This window comes from Macaca thibetana, chromosome 11 (genome assembly GCF_024542745.1).
Source record: "Macaca thibetana thibetana isolate TM-01 chromosome 11, ASM2454274v1, whole genome shotgun sequence".
Classification (NCBI taxonomy): Eukaryota; Metazoa; Chordata; class Mammalia; order Primates; family Cercopithecidae; genus Macaca; species Macaca thibetana.
Genome location: NC_065588.1, coordinates 67949838 through 67972752, shown reverse-complemented (window position 1 = coordinate 67972752; position 22915 = coordinate 67949838). Strand labels below are relative to the sequence as shown.

Sequence of the window (22915 nt, the reverse complement as noted above, 5' to 3'; positions counted from 1 at the left end):
GTTATACGCTTAAATGTAAAACATGAAACCAAATTTCCAGAAGAAAACACAGGAGAAAAATCTTCATAGGAGAAAATTTTTGTGACTTTGGTTTACATAAAGAGTTCTCATGTAAGACACAAAACATGAATCATGAAATGATAAACTGGACCTCACTGAAACTTAAAACTGCTCTTTAAGAGACACAGGTAAGAAAAATGGAATACATGATGCAGACTGGGAGAAAATATTTACAAAACATGTATTTGACAAAATGAAGGAAGAAAAGAGGGTGTCCTTAAAATAGAAAAGGGCTCTTAGAGACTGCTCTTGATTAATGGTTTACAAGTTGAGGTATATGGGACAATCCAACAAGATGAAATAAGAAAACATTACAAATTCTATATCTACTTATTTTTAACTTTTCAAAATTTCTATTTAGTTACATTTTAAAATGTACATATTAGTACTTGTACATGTTATAAAATTTCTAAATAAACATGTGGAGCATGCAAAAATTGTTTTGAAGATGTGACATTTATAACATTTGTAAGCCACTGACTTAGTACATTGCTATTTAAAAGCATTACAGGAAGGAAGGAAGGGAGGGAGGGAGGGAGGGAGGGAGGGAGGGAGGGAGGGAGGGAGGGAGGGAGGGGGAGGAGGAGGGAGGAAGGAAGGAAGGAAGGAAGGAAGGAAGGAAGGAAGGAAGGAAGGAAGGAAGGAAGGAAGGAAGGAAGGAAGGAAGGAAGGAAGGAAGGAAAGGAAGGAGGTTATCCTGAGGACTAGCATCACCACCACTTGGGTGCTGGTAGAAATGAGGACCTCAATCAATCCCACAACTACTAAATCAAAATATGCATTTAATAAGTCCCCCAAGTTGTTATGTACAGCATTGGTTCTTATATTTTACTGTGCATTGGAATCATATGAAGCGTTTGTTAAAACACAGATTCTGGGCGCCATCCCTAGAAATTCTGATTTGGTAGGCTTGGAGAGCCCAAGAATTTGCATTTCTGACATATTCTCAAGTGATATTGATGCTGCTGATCACGGGACATCACTTAGATAATCACTATTCCTGAAGAATTATGAATGACTTGAGGGTTTTATAAAACTAATTTATTCCAAAATGTGTGTGTGTGTGTGTGTGTGTGTGTGTGTGTGTGTGTGTGTACACGATTTCATCAAATTCTTAGAAGAGTCTAAAGTCCATAAACTCAGATATGCATTTTATTGGTAATATGAGAAATGACTTTCAGAGTATATATAAATTTATTTTCCTTTTTCTTTAAAACTATACACTTTTTAATATGGAAAATTTCAAACATAAAGTAGAAAATACAGCATAATGAAAATCCATCACCCAATTTCATCCATAACCCTAAGCATCCCTACCATTATTTTGAATCAAATCTCAGACCCATAATTTTATTCCTAAATTATTTTAATGTGTCTTCAAAAGACAAGAACTCCTTTTATAAAGCATAACCACAATACCATAATCACACCTAAAAAATTAATAGTATCTTAATATAATCAAATATCTTGTTTCACAAACACTCTTTTTCACTAGTTTGACAAATCGGTGTTCAAATAAGGTCCATTCATTACAGCAGGTCATTACAGGTCTTAAATTTGTTTTAATACATAAATTCCCCTTCCACTTTTAACACTTATGCATGTAATATTATAATACACATTTAGCCCATATCATACATATGATTTCATAACCATTAATTACTGCTTGAAACAGAACTAAAGTAGGTATTTAACCATTAAAAAAAAAGTTACAGCACTTTAGAAATATTACCAATAGTCAATAGTTTAAAAAGAACCAATTCTTTGAAAAGTAACACTGGTGTAAAATAGATTATTATTTTTTAAAAAGTAAAAACCAAAAACCATTTCTAAACAAACCAAATCTGAATATACCTACTTTTACAAAGGTCAAGAAAGAGTTCCTCAATTCCTTTGTTCTGTTTGGCTGAAGTATGATAATGTTTTGCTCCCACAGACTCTGCATACCTTAAAAAAAAGTAACATCAGTGACTGATGTAAAATATTACTCATGATTTTGTCTTAACTGCTTTTTTATAGTAACAGTTTTAGTGACATATTAATTTATTCAAGTTTAGTGAAATTAAGTTTATATAGCTGTTTTAACTTCTCTATACATTAAATCAAATTTTAAATAATACAAATATAATAGGCCTTGAAATTTTTATAGATTAATTTGGGACTCAAATACTTTAAAAGTTTTTGTGGCTTACTGCCTATTTGATCATGATAGTTTTGTTTTATATCACTCGTAGTTTTTACTGAAGTCAAAAAGGGAAGGGCTTTATTGCCACAAGCCCAGAAACTACCATGTAAACATGCTTCACTGAATCCAATACCTCAATCTATGTTAAGAGATTTGAGTAATACCCAAATGGTAAAGCAAAATGTATAAAGAGGAAGACTTCTACTAGGGAGTGATGGGGAATGGGAGGGTCACAGTACTTACGACTCTGCTTCTTGAATGGAAACATGTCTTTCCTTTTCCAAGTCTATTTTATTACCTATTTTGAAAAAAGTAAATATTTATCTTTATACTGATTTATTTTCGTAACAAAATTAAGCCAATTCTAAATACAAAATTGCCATTTTAATTACCGGCAAAAACAATGCAAATCCCCACCAGACTTCTAAATGTCTTGAAATTATAAAGTTAAGCCTTGTGATCTGAGGGCTGATCATGCCTCATCCTCCTTCAAATGACTCAATTCATACCTTTCCTGAATCTGCAGCCTCTGACAAAGAAAACAACTTTTCCAAAGAGATGGGCACTCTTTTTTTATTTTGGGGGATACCAGAAACCTAGGGATAAACCTATGACTCTTAGCCAAGTGTAAATGATCGAAAGTAAGAGCAAAATTTTCTACAGTTCCCGTTAACTTAAAGCCAGTCAACAATCAAGTATGGCTATCTTAGTGTTTACTAAAATATATTAAGCTAGTTTCTTGGATCCTACGAGTATTCAAGTTTCCCGGATGATATAAGCCAGTTAAAGTAAAAATTAAAGTGTACAGATTTTTAAGTACTCCACAATCGTAAGGGGAAAAACTGCATTCTTTGTTTAAAAAACAATTTTAGTGAGTTATTAAAACTTAATATATGTGTATCATGCAGATTTAAATTATAAGGTTAGCTCTCCTTAAACAATGGAACCAAGCTGAGATTATACTTTTTAAAAAAGCCACCAGAACAAAAATGAAGAAACTGCAAAATACTGATTCCTTGAACTTAAGATGACTTGACTGGACACACAGAGTGCTAAAGGTAATAAAAACAGTAGATAACGATAAGGAAAAATACCTTATGGAAGGACACTTCAAACAAACATTTTTATTCTTCTATTATGGCTTTTAGGGATAAGAGAAATCTTATAAATAAAGTTACTTTTTTTCTTGGAACCATATAGATTCTAGGAGACAATTTCATATAAATTTCAGATAAGGCATTGAAATAAGCACCCAATAAAAGATAAAATGTTTAGCACTGAGGTGGACAAGTCCAAAGGTTCAAATAATCTGATAACCTAGTTGCTGGCAACTGCTAGAAACTATCTGCCACCATAGCCTAAGAATCAGAGAGAGGGAAGTAGACAATACTAAAGTTCAGTGGATATCAACAAATTCAGTAACAAACTCTTCCTTCTTTGAAGAGCTATCTACCATAGCAAGAAGTTTCATATTAGTTCTAACTTCCTACATTATATTTGTCATTGGAAATTTTAATTATCTAAAATATGACAAAGTCTGACAGTAACCAGAGGAAAAACTGTCGTGTTATTCTGTAAAGAATGCAAAAAGCACCACCTGGTGGCCAGTGGCTCCAACAAAGAGGAACAAGATTCTGCCTCATAAAGGTAAAATAAGATAGTCTCCTACTAAAGGTAGCAGTATTAATTTTGCTTCAATTATGTAAAACCCTATGAAATTTTTTTTCCAGGTACTTAATGCCTCATTTTCCAAATTCCACCAATCTCATCGATACCTATAAAAAGAGTGAAGACAGGAAAAGTAGGCAATCACCTTACTGCCTCAAATGAACATTAGGAGAAATTATTCAGACACTGCTTTATTTTTTAATAATATTTTAAATGACTAATTTTAATAAATCAGGCCATTAATAAATAGCTATCTATCTTAATAACCTATTATTTTAAACTTAAAACATTTTAAATCTAAACAACTACTATTTCTTTGAATAATCAACATTCACAATGGATTGATAACACAGAATACACTGCAGAAACCTGACTGACTAGTGACTGACCTCTTTCCAAAGCTCAAAAACCTTTTTAGTTTCTATATTTTTTTAAAAGCAAGATAGCTAAGGATTAAGGCTTTGAGACTCATATCTGCTTCAATACTACTGTGCAGCTACATACGGAACTTTCTGATAGGCTTAAAACATCTGAAAACAAGGACAACAACCAAAGTAAGCACCTACTTAAATGTATAGTACTATAAAGAATTTAAAAAATAAATAAATAGGGTGAGACTATTGGAAAGGGAGGGAAAAAGCTACCCTCTAAGTTAAGCAGATCTTCCTTAAAAATACATATTTGAATTAAGAATATAGAAGGGATATGCCCAATGCTAAAGGCAAAGGGCCTAACAATGATATAGAACTAGAATCACATCATGCTTAGACTGGATGGTTGTGGGGCACAGTGGAAAAAAGCTTTCAAAAAGCTTTTAAATGTAATAAAACTTAGTTTTTAAGTCCTTGCTTACTCCATAACTGTAATTTTTTTTGTTTTACTTTTTCTTGAGACAGGGTCTTGCTCTGTCACTTAGGCTGGAATGCAGCGGCATGAACACGGCTCTTTGCAGCCTCCACCTCCCAGGCTCAAAGCAATCCTCCTGCCTCAGCCCCCCGAGTAGCTGGGACTACAGGCACATGCCACCACACCTGGCTAATTTTTGTATTTTTTTGTAGAGATGGGGTTTTGCCATGTTGTCCAGGCTGGTCTCAAACTCCTGGACTCAAGCAATCTGCCCACCTTGGCCTCCCAAAATGCTGGGATTAAAGGCGAGAGTCAACACGCCTGGCCATAATTGTAATATTTTGGACAAATTAGTTAACCTCTGTTAGTCTCACTCTGTGCATGTGTGGCTAACAAACCTTGCAGGGTTGATGTGAAAATAAGATAAATGTAAAAGGCCTAGCATATACTATATGCTCAATAAAGAACAGTTATTAATATTAATGACATTCATCACAGTGAATGATCAAATGGAAAGTCAATATTGTTATGAGAGAATTAAAGTCCATGATAGGTAACACAAACTTACTCCTGACCTCAAATGATCCGCCTGCCTCAGCCTCCCAAAGTGCTGGGATTACAGGGGTGAGCCACCGTGCCTTGGAGGTAACACACTCTACCATCATCCGACTGGCTTCATCTAGCTAACTTAGTTTATACAACACTTGGTCTAGGAAATTTTCCCTTATCTCCCCCTTGCACCTCAAATCTAGTTGGTTTGCTTTTATGCTCTCATAGTACTCCATTCTGCATTTCCCTTCCATAGCATTTATTACAATATATAATAAGTAGCTTGTTTTCCTCTCTTTTTCTACACAAGAAACTCTGGGAGGACAAGAACCATATCTATTTTGTTTACTTATTCACTACACTATTCCCAAATCCTGGTACATAGTAAGCAATGAAGTGTTTATTAAGGATATGGGCTTGAAGTGGCAGGCAGATCTGAGTTAAAATCCCAGGGCTACTTCTAACAAGCTATGTGACTTTGGGAAGTTTCAAGCTCTCTAAGCACATTTTTTCATCTGTAAAATGAAATGGTCTTCCTGCAGCATTGTCAGGAGGCTTAAATGAAATAAAAAATGTGTAGTTCTTAAAACAGTGCCTGGCACTCAATGAATGGTGACTATGATTAATAATAAATACTTGTTCAAGAAACATACAAATGTTAAGGACAGACTAGATGCAGAATACTATCAACCACAGCCAAGGGTGCCTATCAATGGATTAATGACAACCTAGAGGAAAAAGTCTCTGCTACTGAAACATGTGGTTCTCTATTACTGGTTAGCACATGGAGTTCAGTGGCTTAGATAAGGAACTAGGAGGTTAAGTATTTAATTTACACAGGAAAATGCTAGTAGACTATATATCAAACATAAAGTTTCAAAAACATGACAAACTGAAATTTCCACTTAGCTTTAAATTGTTACATGAGAACAAGCTGGGAAAAATCGGACTGAATAGCAATACTTACAAAAAAGGACTTGAGATTTTGGATAACTATCATCTATGTAAGAGCAACTAGTTGACATGTCTGCTAAAAAGTTTAAGCAATCTCAGGCAATCCTGATAGAAGGCCAGTGTGAGGAGAGAGACAGGGCCTATAAGTACATACTAGCTCAACAACATTTGGATTCTATTGTTGATTTCCAAGTGTGGGTGACATACTCATACAGTAAAAATAAACCTAGGAGAGAAAATGATCAGGATGATCAGAATGTCTAGAAGGTAGGCCACATAAAAAAACCGCTGATCTAGAGAATTTAAGACTTAAAGTGAGTTGTTTAAGTAGTCTTCAAATGCCTGAAGGGTTATCTTATGTAAACAGAATAAATTCTTGTCAAATGTCTACCGCTATGCCAAGTATTTTTCAAATCATTATATAATCTTCATCATAACCCTGAGAAGTAGTATTATTTCAAAATTACTAATAAAACAGAAGAGAATAAACACTGAACGACTACAACAGAGAATAAAAATCAAGAAGTGGGAAAAACAATGCAAATGTCCATCAATAGCAAAACGGATAAACTGTGGAGTATTCATAAAGTATCAGACAGCAATCAGAATAAAATGAACTATATACAACATAGAGGAATCGTAGGAACACAAAGTAAAGTCAAAAAAGCCAGACACAAGAAGAGTTAATATTATATGACTTCATTTATATAAAATTCAAAACAAAACTAATTCATGCAGTAAAAAGGACAGTGACAGGGGGTGGGGAATGGCGAGGGGAAAACAACTGTGAGTGTTGGGATGAAAAAGTAACACAACTCAGGGTCCTTACGTACTGCTGACACTGTGCGATTTTCATTTTGTGAAAATTATGTTATTGAAGATTTGTACACTTTTCTGTACATACGATGAAAAATTCACTTAAAAAATCAGTTCAAAGTGAAGGATACAGGGAGTATGATTTTAGCTAAATGTGAAGACAAATTCGTTTCTTGCACTTGTCAGAAAAAATAAGTTGTTCTCCAACACCTGCGTGTATGTACACTAAATCAGAATTAACAGCACACAGTGCCTGGTACAAAGAAGCCACTCAAAAATACTTATAGAAGGAAGAAAGGTGGGGTGAAAACAGGGAATTAATTCTTAGTCCCATCCACAGAAATTTTGATTTAGTGTATCTATAATGAGGCCCCAAAACTTTTTTTTTTTCAATTCTCTAAATTATCCTAATAAGTTTGGGAAAAGTGGTAAATAAGCTCTCAGAATTCTTTTTTTTTTTTTTTTAACGGGAGACTGGAGTTTTATTATTACGCAAATCAGTCTCTGAGCTCTCAGAATTCTCCCAACTCTGAATTCCAAATAAAATTCCATGTCATACTTGTCAACAGAAGAAAAGTGAGAGCTTTCTATACTTCACACTAATAATAAATATTCTATAATATTAAATGGAGTATTTGACTCTACTGGAGGCAGTAGGCTACCAGATCCAATAGTCCTAAAACTTCTTATAATATGAACATTAAAAATATACACTATATATATAAACATTTTTAAAGAAACCAGTTCACTATCTGGCAACCACTCTCTCTGATGCTCCAGTGAAAGTATCTTCCTTGAGGTTCAATTTAATGTTATGCCTTCAACTTTTAGAGTGGCAACATAAAAGGTACTTCATTGAACATTAAAACCAACACACACACACACTTTAAACTATTCATGAGCTTATTTAACTTAGATGATTTTTTTTAATGTTACTTTGTGACCCTGGTCAAGTAACAAGCTCTTGGAGTTTCCTTGACTTTATGTATATGTTAGTAATTTCTATCTTCAGAAAGATGATCAGAATCCCAAAATATTAAATCTTCAGTCATTCATCTACTGTGGCCACTTCCACTCCTAGTAAGTCCATATACCATACAAAGTTACACAAAACTCAGTAATGATTAGCTGTAGCTTTGGTTCCAAACCTCCAAGTAGCCTACTACTTCAGTGTTCCAGTCTGAAATATTCCTGCCTAGCCTGACATCTAGCATCTAGATCAAAACGCAGGGGAAATCATCTTGCTCTTTTCCCCCAAGACTTGCCCCTGATCTGGGACTATAAAGCTACCAGTGTAATGGTGACAGATAAGAAATGTAAACTCAAGTTAAAATTCTTGGCCGGGCGTGGTGGCTCATGCCTGTAATCCTAGCACTTTGGGAGGCTGAGGCGGGTGGATTATGAGGTCAGGAGTTTGAGAACAGCCTGGCCAATATGGTTGAAACCCCGTCTCTACAAAAAATACAAAAATTAGCTGGGCGTGGTGGTGCGTGCCTGTAGTCCCAGCTGCTCGGGAGGCTGAGGCAGGAGAATCGCTTGAACCCGGGAGACAGAGGTTGCAGTGAGCTGAGATCACGCCACTGCATTCCAGCCTGGGCGACAGAGCGAGACTGTGTCTCAAGAAAAAAAAAAAATTCTTAAGGCTAAAAGCAGAATTTCCCCACACTGACCGTTCCATTCTTTCATTTCCCCAGATACTACCTTTGTCTTCCACTGAAATGATCCTACCCTGGCTTCTCCCATATTGTTTTTAGTATTATCAGGTATGTAGAAAAAAGAGAGAAAACAGCATGAGGCTATACATCATAAGGTTTAGTAACCTAAGAGTCAGAATGACTTCATTTCAAATTCTATCTCTGACAGCTACCTGACACTGGGCAAGTTATTATCTCCAGGACTCAGCTTCCTCTATAAAACCCTCATAGGATTATGAGGATTACATGAGATAATGTCTGTGAGTACACAGCACAGTGTCTAGTACACTTTTATTGTTCAATAATTGTGATATCATAGAAATAACAATCTAAAGAAAAAGAGAACCAAAGAGAAATTCCAGAAGTCCAAAAGTGAGTTGTAGAGTTCCTTTATTCCCATTAGGAATATTCCTCCACCCTGGGATCATGATCTCCTTGTATCCTTGTGGTCAAATTTGACCATTACTCAAAAATGTGTAGTTAAATATACAGAACAAGAACACAGGCCTAAGTCATCTCCTTAATTTTATTATAAAGTAGTTACTAAACTTTTTCTAAGCAAAACCATACAGTGAAAAACAAAAGATCAAACTGAAGCAAGGCTAGGAAACTCAAAGCCCCAAGTGTTTAGTTTTCAATTTGCTCCCCAAGGCATTCCTTAGAGTTTAAATCTCCTGGAAAATCACTTCTAAATCCAAAATTCTTTTTTTTTTTTTTTTTTTTTTTTTTTTTGAGACGGAGTCTCGCTTTGTCACCCAGGCTGGAGTGCAGTGGTACCATCTCGGCTCACTGCAAGCTCCACCTCCTGGGTTCACGCCATTCTCCTGCCTCAGCCTCCGAGTAGCTAGGACTACAGGCACGCACCACCACGCCCGGCTAATATTTTGTATTTTTAGTAGAGATGGGGTTTCACCGTGTTAGCCAGGATGGTCTCGATCTCCTGACCTTGTGATCTGCCCGCCTCGGCCTCCCAAAGTGCTGAGATTACAGGCGTGAGCCACCGCGCCAGGCCTTTTTTTTTTTTTTTTTTTTTTTTAAAGACAGAGAGTCTCGCTCTGTCACCCAAGCTGGAGTGCAATGGCGTGATCTTGGCTCACTGCAACCTCCACCTCCTGGGTTCAAGCGATTCTCCTGCCTCCGCCTCCCAAGTAGCTGGGACTATAGGTGCCCACTACCACGCCCGGCTAATTTTTGTATTTTTAGTAGAGATGGGATTTCACCATGTTGGCCGGGCTGTTTTCGAACTCCTGACCTCAGATGATCTGCCTGCCTCAGCCTCCCAAAGGGCTGGGATCACAGGCATGAGTCATGAGTCACTGCATCCAGCCTTTTTTTTTTTTTTTTTTTTTTTTTGTGAGATGGAATCTCACTGTATCACCCAGGCTGGAGTGCAATGGTGTGACCTTGGCTCACTGCACCCTCTGCCTCCTGGATTCAAGCGATTCTCCCACCTCAGCCTCCCAAGTGCTGGGATTACAGGCATGCACCACCATGTCCAGCTATTTTTTTTTTTTTGGTATTTTTATAGAGACAGCGTTTCACCATGTTGACCAGGCCGGTCTTGAACTCCTGACTTCAGGTGATCCAACTACTTTGGCCTCCCAAGGTGCTGGGATTACAGGCATGAGCCACTGCACCAGGCTAAATCCTAAATTATTCTAAAATATTTATATTAATATGTCATTCTTCCTTTCTCATATAACTTTAAAACAAAAATTACTTGTTTATAATGTCTTCAATAAAACATTAAGGAAACAAAGGACTTCTTTAAAAAAAAAGTAAGATGCTTACCAACTATACATAAACAGATTTCATTTCCCAACATTTTCCGTAATTCTTTGACCCAGTTTTTTACCTGTATATACAAAAGAGCACACATTAAAACAAATCCTGTTAGAATTACTACTATCACAACATCCAAAAACTTAACACTGTCAAAATACCTCAGAATTTTAAGAGTCTATATTATTTAGTTATTACCAGATATGATTCACTGAAGAATCATTTATTGCCAGATAGTATTGCAAACCATATACACATAAACACAACAATGGAAAAATACACAGAAGCAACTCTTACTATAAACTTGCATCAGTCTTCCACAGATCCAAGCAAAGCTATTCACTAGAGAAAAAGCGTATCAACTCCAGCTTCTGATAATAGATGCTTTACAATATAGATTACCAGTGTCACTTTGGACTTAGGAATATGTGGGTTTAAAACAGTCTTTTGTACCCTAATTGATTCCTAAATAGAGAGCATAGGAGCTTCAGTGTCACATAATAAAAGACAAAAAATAAATAAATATATAAGCACTAAAAAAATTAAGAGTGCTAAAATAATTTCATCATTTAGTGTATGACAGGGTTTTGCAACCTTGGCAATACTGACATTTTAGTACAGATAATTCTTTGCTGTGAGGCACTGTCCTGTGCAATGTATGATGTTTAGTAACATCCCTGACTTCCTACCACTAGATGCCAAGAGCATCCGCCAGTTGTGACAACCAAAGATGTCTCCAGGCATTGTCATCCCCTGTAGAGAACCAATGATATACAATAACTCCAGTTATGAACTGATTCTCCGGTATGAATGCAGCATAATAGTAGACACAGTTGGCAGTAAACTGGAATTAAGTAGATTACTCTTTTGAACTCATGATTTTAAATGCTGATTATAATAACAGAATAAAAGGCAAACTTGGACACCTGCCCTCATTCTTTGCAATGAAATTTAATATGGATGTAACCAACTCACACTGAACTTATATACCCTCCTGAAAAAATACACGTGTATCTGTAAATTCCAAAAATTACATTAGCTATGTGGTAACCACTTACTGTGCATCTGGTCTTATGGTGTACAAATGTAACACTTCCACATTCCTATTCTCTACAGAATGCAGAGGAACTACCTTTGGCAAACCCAAAATCCTTACAAAAGCAAAGGTAGTTATCATCACATTATCTTTATAGCAGCACTGAATGACAGTTTTCTCAGTATAGCCCTACCTTTTTGTTTCATTCACATATATGTATAAAGTTTTCAAAGCATTTAACTTCCACTCTTTATTGATTTCACATAAGAAAAATTTGACCATATTGGCATAAAATATACATCTTCATCACCTCAAAAGAAACACAGCAGAATCTAATTATGTATTCCTCTCTTCCATGTGCATATAGTATCACAACCTACTAATCTAATCATTTTTTTTAAAAAAAGTTTGTTAGTCATTTCAAATTAGATACCCCTCCACAAGCACTCTATCTATTCTTTACCCCATACATTTTTGGTGAGTTAGAGATGGTCACAAATTCTTTGTCAATCCTCCCATCAAATATGGCAGAGTCAAATTCCCCACCCTCTGAATTTGGGCGGGCTTTGTAACCTGCTTTGACAAGACAATGTGGCAGAAGTAATGCTGTGCCAATCCCAGACTTAAGCCTTAAGAAGGCCTGGTAGCTTCTACATTTAACTCTTGGGATCCAGTTGTCATATAAAAAGCTTAAGGTAGAACACAGAATAATGAGAGAGCACATACAGTACTGGACGATAAGACACCAGATATAGTGAGAGGCCAGATGGAGAACTAGGCCTCCTTGGATATTCCAGCCCCAGCCAAACTCCCAGTTCAGTGCAGCTCTATGACTGACTCCAGTGACATCACAAAGAGCAGTGAACCTGCCTGGTCAACCCACAGAATCATGAGAAATAATAAGTTACTGTTTTAAGTCAAAAATTTTGGGAGTTTTGTTACATAGCAGTAGAGAACTGGTCACTTTTCAACCTAAATGACTCAATCTTTTTTTTTTTTTTTTTTTTTTGAGATGGCATCTCGCTCTGTCACCCAGGCTGGAGTTCAGTGGCGCAATCTAGGCTCACTGCAATCTCTGCCTCCCCGGTTTAAGCAATTCTCCTGCCTCAGCCTCCCAAGTAGCTAAGATTGTAGGCATGTGCCACCACACCCAGCTAATATTTTTAGTACAGATGGGATTTCACCATGTTGGCTGGGCTGGTCTCAAACTCCTGACCTCAAGTGATCTGCCCTCCTTGACCTCCCAAAGTGCTGGGATTACAGTGTGAGCCACTGTGCCTGGCCTCAATCTTCTCTTAATAAATACTTAAACTATGTCTTTTCATGCAAAAAGTCAGGAGGGAGGTAACAAACAGCAGCACCAAAATAACTTTTAAAAATCATTAAATCTACAAGGTACCTATTGTTTCATTTTCTACTTCTCGGGTTAAGCTTTTCCAATATTGTTAATAACCCAAGGGCTAACTTGTATATCTGCTCTATCAGATATAACTGGGAAAAAAAATAAAGAGAAAAAACAAACAAGTAATTTTACCAAGAACGAGCCTGTAAGTCAAGGTATGACAAGCTTCTTCCTTGGCATTACTCCCTGTGGTTACACATTGTTGACATATTCCAAGAACAGCTTTAGGAGGAAAGGTCAAATAAGTAACCCATCTGACTGTGATGAAATAAATTACAGTCAGAGGTAAATTAAATGGTAACTCATTTTTGGTCCCAAACAACTTTAAGAGTCATACATATGTGGTGTGTATTTGAAGGGAAGTAAACTAATGAGATAATTTTAAGACTGTCCTTTTAAAACTTTTATTATATTTGGCAAGGAAAAAGCTTAAATGTGATTTTGCTCCTCCTTTTTTCTCTTCACAGTAAAGGAACTTGTCCAGCCACACCAAGTTTAAGAGCCCAATGCCTATGGAATTAAGGAAATAAGTGTGATTTTTCCATAAGAGGGAGAAACAAAAGCCCCCATATTTTTCTGAAGCTCACCTTCAAGTATTTTCCTTCCTTAATATTTGAGAAAGCCATGTAATAAGCCATTAATTATTCTAACATAAATTAATTCATATGAATTAAATATTTCATTAAACATAGGAGTATACCTCCATGTTGTAGGTGAAAAGAAAAATAAAATGTAAGTTGTCACCAGTTATGCACAAATTATATACTTTATTTTTAAAAACAAAACTAATCACATTAGTGAACAAAAGTATATTAATGGATACTTGAAAAATTACTATTGTCCTTCTAAGACATCTACCCATAAATAGAATACCTTCTGAAAAGAATCTTCATCTGTTATGTCATAAACTAAAATAGCTCCATTTGAATCTCTGTAGTAAATTGGACCCAATGCATGGAATCTCTCTTGACCTGCCGTATCCTAAAGAAAGCAACAAATGCTTATTAGATCAGAAGAAAAATACAAATCTGCAATTGCAACTATGGTGAACTTTTGATTAATTGGAAAATATGGCATAAAGTCACAGACAACCACAAAACCCTCCTAACAGAAACAAAACAGCAAAACAGGTCACACAAAAAAATTTTAAGTTATGACCAATATGTAATGTTTCAGTGATATACGACAGTTACTTTTTCCCTCCCAACCTTCCTCCTCCTCAGCAACTTCCCCAACCCCATTAAAAAACCAGTTCAGTTGCCAGAGGGCCAAAACAGCCAACACAGTATTATAAGCCAGGAATAGGCTCTGCCCTAAGTTTAAGTTCCCACACTGGGAGAGACAGAGAAACAGCACATGCATCAAGATCACCAGTCAACAAGTACCCTGCTCCATTATCCTCACCCTACTCTCCATAAGTCATTCCCTTGGAAGGCTGGAATATGGAGACACAGGGTGGGGAAAAAAGGCCAGGCAAGCTGTCCACCCACCCTGTCCTCTCTCTGAAGTGGAACCCTTCTGAGTTGACCCTTCTCCAGCTGAAAAGTTGTAACAGCAATATTCAAATATTCAATTATATTCCAGATATAATTCTCAACCAGATTTTAAGATTATTTTTAATTAAAAAAAAAAAAGTTGGGGCTAAGCTCCAATAAACTTAAAAAAAAAAGAAAAAAGGAAGAAGCCTCCATGCATAAGAGTTGAAAAAGCTCACTTACCCATATGGCAAGGTTTACTCTTTTCCCACCAATATTTAACTTCTTTGTTAAGAATGATGCCTAAAAAGAGAAATATACATTAAACAATGTTTCATATAAAATACGGTTCTTTATCCTAACAACTATAGATGAATGAATCATCTCAATGTAAAAGTTATCTGGGAGAAAAAGTAATCACCGAGTTTCAAATTAATGATCGAAATTGTTTCATTAAAGATATTATTTACATTTTTACCTTAAAAAAAATCATGTTTTCTGAACATAGGTTATTAAAAATACACAGAAAATAAGTACTTTTTTCTTAATACTTTTCCTTATCTAAGTGGAACAAAATTTTCCCTAGAGCATTTAATTTGATGCTACCTTATCTACTCACAGAAATAAAGAGTTTAAGAGATTTCTAAGATAAAATAAATGTTTACTGGTGGTTTACTTAATGTACAAATATCAATATTATTCAAAATGGTTCCACAATTACTTCGTAACTCAATTGTTTAACATATATTCAGTAATTATCCTAAGCATTAAAGTCAGAGAAATGAAAGGACATGGTTCTAGCTTTTACACTCTATTAGAGAAACAAAAATAAAGAGAATTACAATTCCATGTGATAACTGCTAAAATGGAGGGTTTGCCAAATACACTGTAAAGATAGTACTGAGAAAGGAAGTGTAACAGTTGTCTGAATGAGTCAAAGAAGGCTTCAGAGAGAAGGTAATGATCTCCCCTTTAGGAGCAGTAGGGGTTTTTTCTGATAGATGAGTGATGCCACTGAAGCCTCAAATACATGACCCCATCCCCCAGGGAACTCCAAGTGGGTATGGTCAATACCAGAGATGAGACTACATAGATGGACTTTACCTTATAGTCTCAATAAAACTTGTTCTAAGACACCAGACATGTATTTAGACACACACACACACGTCAGGTATACTTTGGAAATGCTATTTATTGATTTTTATACACTAACAATGCACATTAACACATTAGGATGCTGCTAAACAGAAGGCTAGCTGACTGTATTTATACAAGCATTTCCCAAATTCATTTGAACTCTTTTTCCCTGATTTTCTTCTGTATAGCACTGAACCTTTTTTTCCTAGAAAAATACCTAATTCATCCTAAAGAACAACTGTTTGAACACACAGGACTACTGACAATGGAGAATCACTGAATGGTTTCAAGCAATGGGGAAACAGATCTATATTTTAAGAGAATGACCCTGGGATAGGAAGGGAGGTTGGACTAGAAAAGATAGGTAGAAAGAACACTATTACAAAATTAGGGAAAAATATAAAAAAGGAGGTCTGAACTAAGACCATGAAGATAGGAAAGAAAGAACAGAATCAAGAGTTACTGAAGACAAAATATATCCAGAATCCAGAGTCAGCCGACAAGTTTAAAAAAAGGAATAGAGAGGTGAGTTAAGACCTGTGTAGAGACAGTCACATTTAGGTGTATTTATATAGAAGTAAGTACAAAAAAGGTGAAACAGATAAAAAGTCAGGATAGTGAATTACTGAAGGAAAGAAACGCAAGAAATCTCAATTTCAGGAAGGTCTTTTTGCTATGGGCGCACCACAGAAAATTAGAACTAAGAAAAGGCCACTGGATGCAGTGATTAACTAAGGAGTCTACAGATAAATATAAATTGCAGAGCTGGGTTCAAACACATGTATGTCTGCCCTCAAGGCCCCAGCTATCCTCAAGATATTTTAGTAAATAAAATAAAAATTATACAGGAGAAAAATAAATTAAATGCCAAAACAGCAAATTAACCTGAAAAATGCAAAGACCAAATACATGTTACGACAATAAATGACTTCTCCCATTTATGCTAGCATAGGGGCTAAGAATATGAACTTTGGAGCAGAACCTGTGGATCTGAATCTCAGCTTTGCTACATACTAGCTGTGTAATTTATCTGAACTCAATCATTTTCATGGTTTCAGTATTAATGCCATACGGAAAAAAAACAAAATCTGAATCCTATCCGAATATTTAATGGATAGGTCAATTTAAATGCCTCTTTTTCAAATACATGTAAGACTGAACCAATCTTCTCCCCAAAATTGGATTTTCATTCTGATTTTAGTATTTTGATCACATTTGCCTTCTCATTGAAGTTTAGAACCTTAAAAATATCTTCTTAAGCCCTTGTCAGTCCATATGCTTCCAAAATCTACCAAGCCTTGCCTTCACATTTCCTCTGGGGTCTATGACCACAAGTCTCTTATTATGTCATAACATAAATACCTCTGGTTCACCTCACACCCTACTCTGCATGCCATATTATCTTCCCAAAGCTTCCCTGGTTTAAAAAAAACAAAAAAACCCTTACAACTCATTGAAGGATTCCCTAATAGGTTATCATTTTTAATAAGTATGCTTCAATATCCCTGCTGACAGCTAATATCATAACCTTTTGGTCATGAGTGTTGTCGAGATTTCTCAGAAGGGAGTGCATCAGAGTTGGTAAAGCTCCCTCATTTCTTTTCTACTGTCCCCTCCGAAATTTCCCACCACTCTCCCATGGTAAATTTAAAGGACAGTATTAAGTCTCCCCTAAGGAACTATGGATACACAAAACACTTTTATGGAAAGGGTACACATCACAACATTGATTATACAGAAAAACAAAAACAATGAAATTATCTGTGTTCAATTAATAGGTAAGTAGTTAAAAATTCACAAAAATAGCCCATCCATGCAGTAAAAACACTAGACAGTCATTTCTACTACTGCTGCTAATATGAGCTAACATTTATTAAATGTTCATTTTCTGCCAAGTACTGTGCTATGCACTTTTCACAAAATCATTAATAAGCTGCTTCTTTATAAAAGTTGGGGAGCCTGCATTTACAATTAAAAGTATCAAAGCCTTATCTTTATATCCAAAGACTTCCACAATGTGTCCACATCTATCTTCTTACGATAGCTTCCAATATTTCTTTACTTATTCTCCAACTTGTATGGCTTTTTTGCATCCTCTGCAATTCTTCTGCCCATAAAATTCCCCTCTAATTTGGGCCTATTCTCTGTTCTCTATCTAAATTCCACTTATCCAAATATGGCTCTTTTTCCCTGAAATTTCATGTTCTCTTATACTCATGCATGCAATGCACACTAAATTTTCCTATCCTAAAGAATTTTAGGGAATCAACTCTACATTTACTGCAGCTTATACTATCTTATACTATAAATTATCTTTTCATGGGTGTAAGTATTCTGTTAACTAGATTATATATTTTTATTTAACGTTTTTACAGCACTTACAATGAAATGGGCAGTGTTCCAAGAGCTTCTCAAATATTAATTCATTTAATTCTCAGGTGCCAATAATGCCCTGTGAGTCAGAGATAATTGTTATCCATGTATTACAGACGTGGAAAATGAGGCATAAGGAGGGTAAATATCTTGCCCAAGGTCACACAGTAAGTGACACAGTGCCATTTGAAATTCCAGGCAGTTTGGCTCCAGATATTAATTGTAACTACCATGCTACGATACTTCCCAGACTAAGATCTGAGTTCTCTAACACTTCCTCTCTTGTGGAAGAAGTGGGGAAAGTCATAGTACCCTGCCTATAATAGACAGTCAAATACTGTTATTATAGATAAGCACATCTACAATATGCCCTGGTAAATCGATGCAGGTATAATTCAATTTAGTAGAAGATATGCTCCTAAGTTTCCTTACTAATCAAATTATTTTAACTCAGATATATGATGCATATTATCAAAGGATCCCTAGTACATTTTTTTTCCTTCATAATGAAAAACTTAAGCCCTGCTCTAAAATTATGAATATATTTAAGAAGAAAGCTGAAACATCAAGATAGCAGCAAACAGGTATAAAAATAGGCACGTAGACCAATGGAACAATAGAGAACCCAGAAATAAAGCCAAATACACCCACCTGATCTTCGACAAAGCATAAAAAAACAGAAATTTGGGAAAAGATAGCCTATTTAACAAATGGCGCTGGGAAAACCGGCAAGCCACATGTGGAAGAATGAAACTGGATCCTCATCTCTCACCTTATATAAAAATCAACTCAAGATGGATCAAAGACTTATCTAAGACCTGAAACCATAAAAATTCTAGAGGATAACATTGGAAAAACTCTTCTAGACACTGGCTTAGACAAAGAATTCATGACTAACACCCCAAAAGCAAATGCAACAAAACAAAAATGAATAAATGGGATCTAATTGAACTAAAATGCTTCTGCACAGCAAAATAAATAACCAGTAGAGTAAACAGACAATCCAGAGTGGGAGAAAATGTTCGTAAACTAAGCATCCAACAAAAGACTAATATCCAGAATCTACAAGGAACTCAAACATATCAGCAAGAAAAAAACAAATAATCCCATCAAAAAGTGGGCAAAGGACATGAAAAGACAATTCTTAAAAGAAGATATACAAATAGCCAACAAACATATGAAAAAATACTCAACATGACTAATTATCAGGGAAATGCAAATTAAAATCACAATGAGACATCCCTTACTCCTGCAAGAATGGCCATAATTAAAAAGTCAATATAACAATAGATGCTAGTGTGGATGTGACCAAAGGGGAGCACTTTTACACTGCTGGTGGGAATGTAAACTAGAACCACCACTATGGAAAACAGGATGGAGATTACTTAAAGAACTAAAAGTATTATAAAACTATCATTTGATCCAGCAATCCCACTACTGAGCATCTACCCAAAAGAAAAGAAGTCATCATATGAAAAAGTCACATGCACAGTTTATTTCAGCACGATTCACAATTCACAATTGCAAAGATATGGAACCAACCTGAGTGTCCATCAACTAACAAGTGAATAAAGAAAATGCAGTATATATATACCATAGAATACTACTCAGCCATAAAAAGGAATGAAATAATGTCTTTTACAGCAACTTGGATGGAGCTGGAAGCCATTATTCTAAGTGAAGTAGCTCAGGAATGGAAAACCAAATATTGTATGTTCTCACTTACAAGTGAGACTTAACCTATGAGGATGCAAAGGTATAAGAATGATATCATGGACTTTGGGTACTCAAGGAGGAAGGTTTGGAGGAGGGTATGGGATAAAACACTACATATTGAACATGGTGTACACTGCTCAGGTGCACCAAAATCTCAGAAATCACCACTGAAGAACTTATCCATGTAACAAAAAACACCTATACCCCCAAAACTATTGAAATAAAAATAAAAATTAATTTATAAAAAAAGATAGCAGCAAACAATCAAAAGGCTGAAATTTGTCTTTTCTTTTTTAATCACCTCTACCAGGCACACTTAATTTGGCCAGACTACTGAGATACCACTGGTTATAATAATTACTCTGGAGCAGTGGTTCTTAATTCTTACATGGTACTGAAGGTGGGAGAAGTAATTACAAACTTCTTTAAGAATATGAAGAAAGCCATGAACCTACTCACTCCCCAAAACACCCTCATATGCACATACTAAAAACAATTCCCATGTACTTCCAAGAGATTTACAAATGCCTGGCAACATCTCGGTAAAGAATCCCCAGTGTACAAAGGGAAGGAGGGAGAGTGACATTGAACAATAGCCAATTCAAAAGGTTCTAGGACTATAGGAAGGTGGAAAAAACAAAAACAAAAAACAACCATACTGTGTGCCAAGCACTGTGCTTGGGCTTTTTCATTTAATTTTCAACAACTCTGTGAAGCAGATACTTAGTCTTACTTTACGGCTGTGAACCTGATATATTTAAAAAAAATACAGTGACTCATGGAAGGTCAGACAACTCAGCTGGGTGCTGCAGTGGGTGGAAACCTGTCTGACTCCACAATAGTTTTTCCACTGTACAAAGCTAACTATTCTAGAACATACACACATTTCTTAACCTGGCACTCCTCCACTTGGACAGTAAGCGTTCTTGGACCCTAACCTCCCCAAATATTCTCAGGGTAGGCACAAAATATTACTAGCAAGGATCCAAGTAAGTAATGGCACATTTTCCACCCTATCTCCTTCAAATCCTGAGTTATTTCACCAGTACATCTTCTAATCCCAATTATTTCATCTTCTATGCTTTAGTGAGATTAAAAAATTAACAATCTTATCAGCTCAGGTTGTCATCTGTAACTTGTATTAACACCTGATTCTTGTTTACCCAACTGCTTACCGGAAATCATAGTGGATGACAAAAAAAAAAAGAAAATGCTATTAAAAAAAAAAATTGACAGGTAATCACAGGGAGGAGGAAAAAAATTAAAAATTAAAAAACCTAAAAAGAAAAGGATTACTAAGAAATAATAGGGAAAAAATATATCTGCCAAATTAAAGTCTTTTCATAACTTGTTTAATCAATTTTTTGGTTCTGTTAGCCAGACCATTTGCTGTGCTTGCTAACTACTGTTCTGGCAAAGCAAACCACCTAAAGTAGTATTTAACAATTATAAGGTATCTGTTGAAAGCAACATAGTAACTACACTGTGAACAAATACTTTCCTGGCTTTATCTAGTATCAACTAAATTCAACAGACTTCATTAATTGGGGGCCTAGGGTGGGGGAGTGTATGAGTAAGAGAGAATGCATGTGTGCAAAATAAATATTCTTGCTAGTTGCTAACACTGGTACAGACTTAAGTATTTAAAGAATGTACAATTGTCAATTTTTAAAATAAAATAAAAAAATAAATGAATAAAGCATTACCACTTCCAGACTTAAGACATGACAGAATTCAGGCAGGTTAATTTATAAAATTGGCCCTCTCTAGCAAGGCAATAAAAATTAGCTATCAAAAAACTAAGCTAGGCCGGGCGCAGTGGCTCATGCCTGTAATCCCAACACTTTGGGAGGCCAAGGTGGGTGGATCACCTGAGGTCAGGAGTTCAAGACCAGCCTGACCAAAAAGGTGAAACCCCATTTCTACTAAAAATACAAAATTAACCGCGCGCTACGGTGGGCACCCGTAATTCCAGCTACTTGGGAGGCTGAAGCAGGAGAATTGCTTGAACCCAGGGGGCAAAGGTTGCAGTGAACCAAGATCATGCCACTCCACTCCAGCCTGGGCGAAAGAGCGATACTCCATCTCAGTGAAAAAAAAAAAGGAAAAAAAAAACCACAAAAAACCCCTAAGCTAGGTGCTTGAATATTTCCACATTTCTTCTTAGTTCCTAAAAACAAGGATTTTAATTAGTTTAAGAGTCCAAATAAAAACTTTCAAAAGGAAAGTCAAAGAATCACATTTAAAGAGTAACTCAAAGCACAAAGCAGAAAATGGCAGTCAGATATAGAAATTTGTGGCCACATTCAGAAAAACTCATTTCTTAAGTAAAATCACCCAAACTTCCATAAAATACTAAGGGGAAAAAGATTTTAAAAAGAACTTCAATTATTATACTGTATGAAGATATTATAATAAATCACTTAAATCAACAGTCATGTGGCTTTCAATGATACTTAGAAGACACTTTGAACACTCAAAATATTCTTTGTGCAAACAAAGAAACCAAGATTCCTAGACTAAGACTATGATGCAAAACGTAAAACCACTGATTTATTTTAAAAAAAGCAGTAGACTAGGCTTAAGAAAAAAAAGCACACCATTTCTATTTTTAAAATTTATTGATTTATTTATTACTATTTTATTTTTATTTTTTTTAGATGGAGTCTTGCTCTGTCACCCAGGCTGGAGTGCAATGGTGCAATCTTGGGTCACAGTAACCTTTGCCTCCCAGGTTCAAGTGATGCTCCTTCCTTAGTCTCCCGAGTAGCTGGGATTACAGGTACCCAGCATCATGCCCGGCTAATTTTTGTATTTTTGTAGAGACGAGGTTTCACCATGTTGGCTAGGCTGGCCTTGAACTCCTGACCTCAGGTGATCCACCCACCTCAGCCTCCCAAAGTGCTGCACTTACAGGCGTGAGCCACCATGCCTGGCCCTTTTATTTTTATTTTTTAAAAACAGGGTCTCACTATGTTGCCCAGGTTGGTCTTAAACTCCTGGGCTCCAGCTATCCTCCTCCCTATGCCTCTCAAAGTGCTGGGATTACTGGGCCACTATGCTCAGCTGGTACACCATTTCTATTTGTGGGACCTTGGAAATTTAATTCAAGTATTTTTTATTTTTTAAGAGACAGAGTCTCACTCCGTGACCTAGCTGGAGTGCAGTGGCACAATCATAGCTCACTGCTGCCTCAACTTCTTAGGCGCAAGTGATCCACCA

General features: G+C 36.0%; 1 protein-coding gene across 1 annotated transcript in view; it reads right to left on the bottom strand.

Annotated features, from left to right (window-relative positions):
* RAB21 (RAB21, member RAS oncogene family) overlaps nucleotides 1-22915 on the bottom strand; it is a 34394-nt gene that overhangs the window by 5189 nt on the left and 6290 nt on the right. Inside the window, exons 2-6 of the mRNA XM_050750343.1 lie at nucleotides 14711-14770; nucleotides 13866-13973; nucleotides 10564-10627; nucleotides 2489-2543; nucleotides 1919-2007 (exon numbers count right to left, since the gene is read on the bottom strand). Of these exons, the coding sequence (XP_050606300.1) occupies nucleotides 1919-2007; nucleotides 2489-2543; nucleotides 10564-10627; nucleotides 13866-13973; nucleotides 14711-14770 (376 nt within the window). The remainder of the gene's footprint in view (nucleotides 1-1918; nucleotides 2008-2488; nucleotides 2544-10563; nucleotides 10628-13865; nucleotides 13974-14710; nucleotides 14771-22915) is intronic.